The sequence below is a fragment of the Zea mays genome, chromosome 9, assembly GCF_902167145.1.
Source record: "Zea mays cultivar B73 chromosome 9, Zm-B73-REFERENCE-NAM-5.0, whole genome shotgun sequence".
NCBI classification, from domain to species: Eukaryota; Viridiplantae; Streptophyta; class Magnoliopsida; order Poales; family Poaceae; genus Zea; species Zea mays.
This window is the reverse complement of record NC_050104.1, coordinates 10,734,288-10,736,975: the sequence shown is the minus strand read 5'-3', so window position 1 is coordinate 10,736,975 and position 2,688 is coordinate 10,734,288. Positions and strand designations below refer to the sequence as shown.

The following is a 2,688-nucleotide window of genomic DNA, read 5'->3' as shown; positions in this document are numbered from 1 at the left end:
TTGAATTTCTTCTGATAATTTAAATTTGAACTGCAAGCCATTCGCATAATAGAAAAAACGGATGGAAAATGATATTCATGTTATTTAGTATAGTTTGAGGCCTTATCCGGTAACATACCAGAGATTTCGAACATCATGTTCACGAAACATGACCACAAACTTGCAGTCCAGTTGTTTTTAAATTGCATAAAAAGCAAACGAAGTCGGAAAATCATGAAACTTGTCGAGATGTCATGATACCATATGTGGAGGCTATGATAAAAAATTGACAAAATTTCATAAAAGTTTTTATGTACAATGCTTACAAACCAAAGAACCTAGAGAGAAGTTTAATGATATAATGTGGAGGCTGACTAGGTGGTAACTATCGTTCGTGTCAAACTTTTATGAAACCTTGTCAACTTTTTATCACAGCCTCCACATATGATATCATGACATCTCGACAAGTTTAATGATTTTCTAACTTTGTTTGATTTATATACAATTAAAAAACAACTGGACCGTAAGTTTGTGGTCATGTTTCGTGAACATGATGTTTGAAATTTATATTCTGTTACCGGATAAGGCCTCAAATTATAATAAATAACATGAATATCAATTTTCCATCATGCGAATGACTTGTTGTTCAAATTTAAATTATCAAAATAAATTCAATTAAATGAAATAAATTTAGTAAATATAGCAAAAAAAACTTCAAAAAAATTACCAAAAGTTGACATGCAGTTCTAGGTGCTATAGAAAGACATCATAAAAATTTTGGAAGCAAAAAGAAAAGAAAAAATATTTTACCGAGTGTCAAAATAAGGCACTAGGCAAAATAACTCTTTGCCTAGTGTTATAGTCTGACACTAGACAAAGAGACCTTCTTTACCGAGTGTCGAAGTCAGATACTTGGTAAAGTTAACGGTGGGTGGATGGTGTTAGGTGACGACGGCAGTTTACCAAGTGTTTTTCTTTGACTAGGCCAACTTCCGATTTACCGTAGTGTCTGGCACTAGGCAAACTTTCAATTTGCTCAGTGTTTTGCTTTGCCTAGTGGTGGACACTATGCAAACAACTGATTTGTCTAGTGTCTTGTTTTGCCTAGCGTAACACTCGGTAAAGAAGATTTTTGTCTAATGCCCGTAAATTTATACTCGGTAAAATATTTAGTGCTAGATAAAGTTTGTCTCTCCCGTAGTGACACGGAGCACTTGCTTGGCTGGCAAGAGGGCGCTTTAATTAGCTGCCGATCGAGTGCCTGTAACGTACGGTGGAACCGCGTCCGGAGAAACCGGCTAGCCGCCACGTGAGCTCACGTTATCCTGTCGCTCTGTGCAGACTGAGTGTGTGTGTTTAGGCCAGCCGCGGCAACCAGCCAAACCAAATGGCACGAGATGGATGATGACGAGTTCGGTCTGGTACGGCCGCTGGATGATGAGTAGCTTGTGATTCGGTAGTGGAAACGAAACGTGCAGGCTTTGCGCGCCTCCTTCCTTGGCCCACAAGCACCGCCCTGGTTTCTTCTCTGATCGATCGATCGAACACAAACACGTGTCTGAAATCCCAGCACACACTATCGATTGCGTACAAGCCTGCTAGCTTGCACAAAGAAAACGGGTACCTATCTTTTCCCTCTCCCTCGCTCTCGCTCTATATAGACCGTACGTCGTCCGACGTCCCCCTCCATCATCATCCACTAAGCTAGCTCGCACACAGTACGTACAGTCGTCGTCGCAGAGAGCATCGTACACCGCCTCCGTCGTCGCGCAGCAGCGAGCGAGCAATGGGCAACGTGGAGGCGACGACGACGTCGTCCATCGTGGCACCGGAGCTTCTGCTTGGCGACGCGCTGCTCAAGGTGGCCGTGTTCGCGGTGGTGCAGGCGCTGGTCTACCTGATCCTGCGCAAGTCGTCCGGCGTGTTCGCCCCGGCGGCGGGGATGACGGCCAGGTCGTTCAGCTTCCGCCCGATGCGGAGCATGAGCGTCCGCCGCGTGCTGGCCGCCTTCTCCGACGTCCCCGTCGGCGTCCCGGAGTCGGAGGACCGCGCGCCGTCGCCTTCGCCGATGGATCCCGGTGCTGAACCTGCTAGCGAGTAGCGAGTGAGTACGTGTGAGTTAATCGTCGGGTTGATGGGCGGATTTGGTCTCGGGCCAGCTGGGCCGTGGCCCGGGTGCAACCAAAAATCCTTTTGTATATAGGTCTTCTTTTAACCAAAAAATATAGCCTAAAATATATTTCAGGCTAAAAATGTTGTCCGAAAGACCTTCTGCTTGCATCGATTGAGCCTTACGCTGGCAGTCTCTCTCAGTCGCTCAAGTCACGAGAACATAGGCTCTTCCAATTATTTCGCAAATCTGCGCGGCTGCGTTTCTATGTTGCCAGCGGCGCGGCCGCCTCCATTCAGTCCTCTATCGCTCTCCATGCCTTCAGACTCTTCAAATCCTGCAATATCACAAGGCAACAACCTCCGAGGCGGGCGGGCGGGCTCTGACTCAGGCATCCGCCACCGTCAGTCCGACCTCCACCTCCGCCAGTCTGCCTCGAACGTCCCTGCGACCATTAGCAATGACACGCGCGGCCTGCACTGGCGCCGCGCCACTGCCCAAATCCGCCCCTACCATTATATCTTCTCCCAAACTATACAACTTCCTCAACCTGATTCCCTTTTTTTCTTATTCATAGGCGAGGGCGGAGCGCCTCCGAT

At 47.2% G+C, this 2,688-nt stretch overlaps 1 protein-coding gene across 1 annotated transcript; it reads left to right on the top strand.

The window, feature by feature from the left end:
• Positions 1–1,538: 1,538 nt before the first annotated feature.
• LOC103637907 (uncharacterized) lies at positions 1,539–2,251 on the top strand. Its single transcript, XM_020544190.3, has one exon. It carries the CDS (start codon positions 1,766–1,768, stop codon positions 2,078–2,080), a length of 315 nt encoding a protein of 104 aa, XP_020399779.1. The 5' UTR covers positions 1,539–1,765; the 3' UTR covers positions 2,081–2,251.
• Positions 2,252–2,688: the final 437 nt, after the last annotated feature.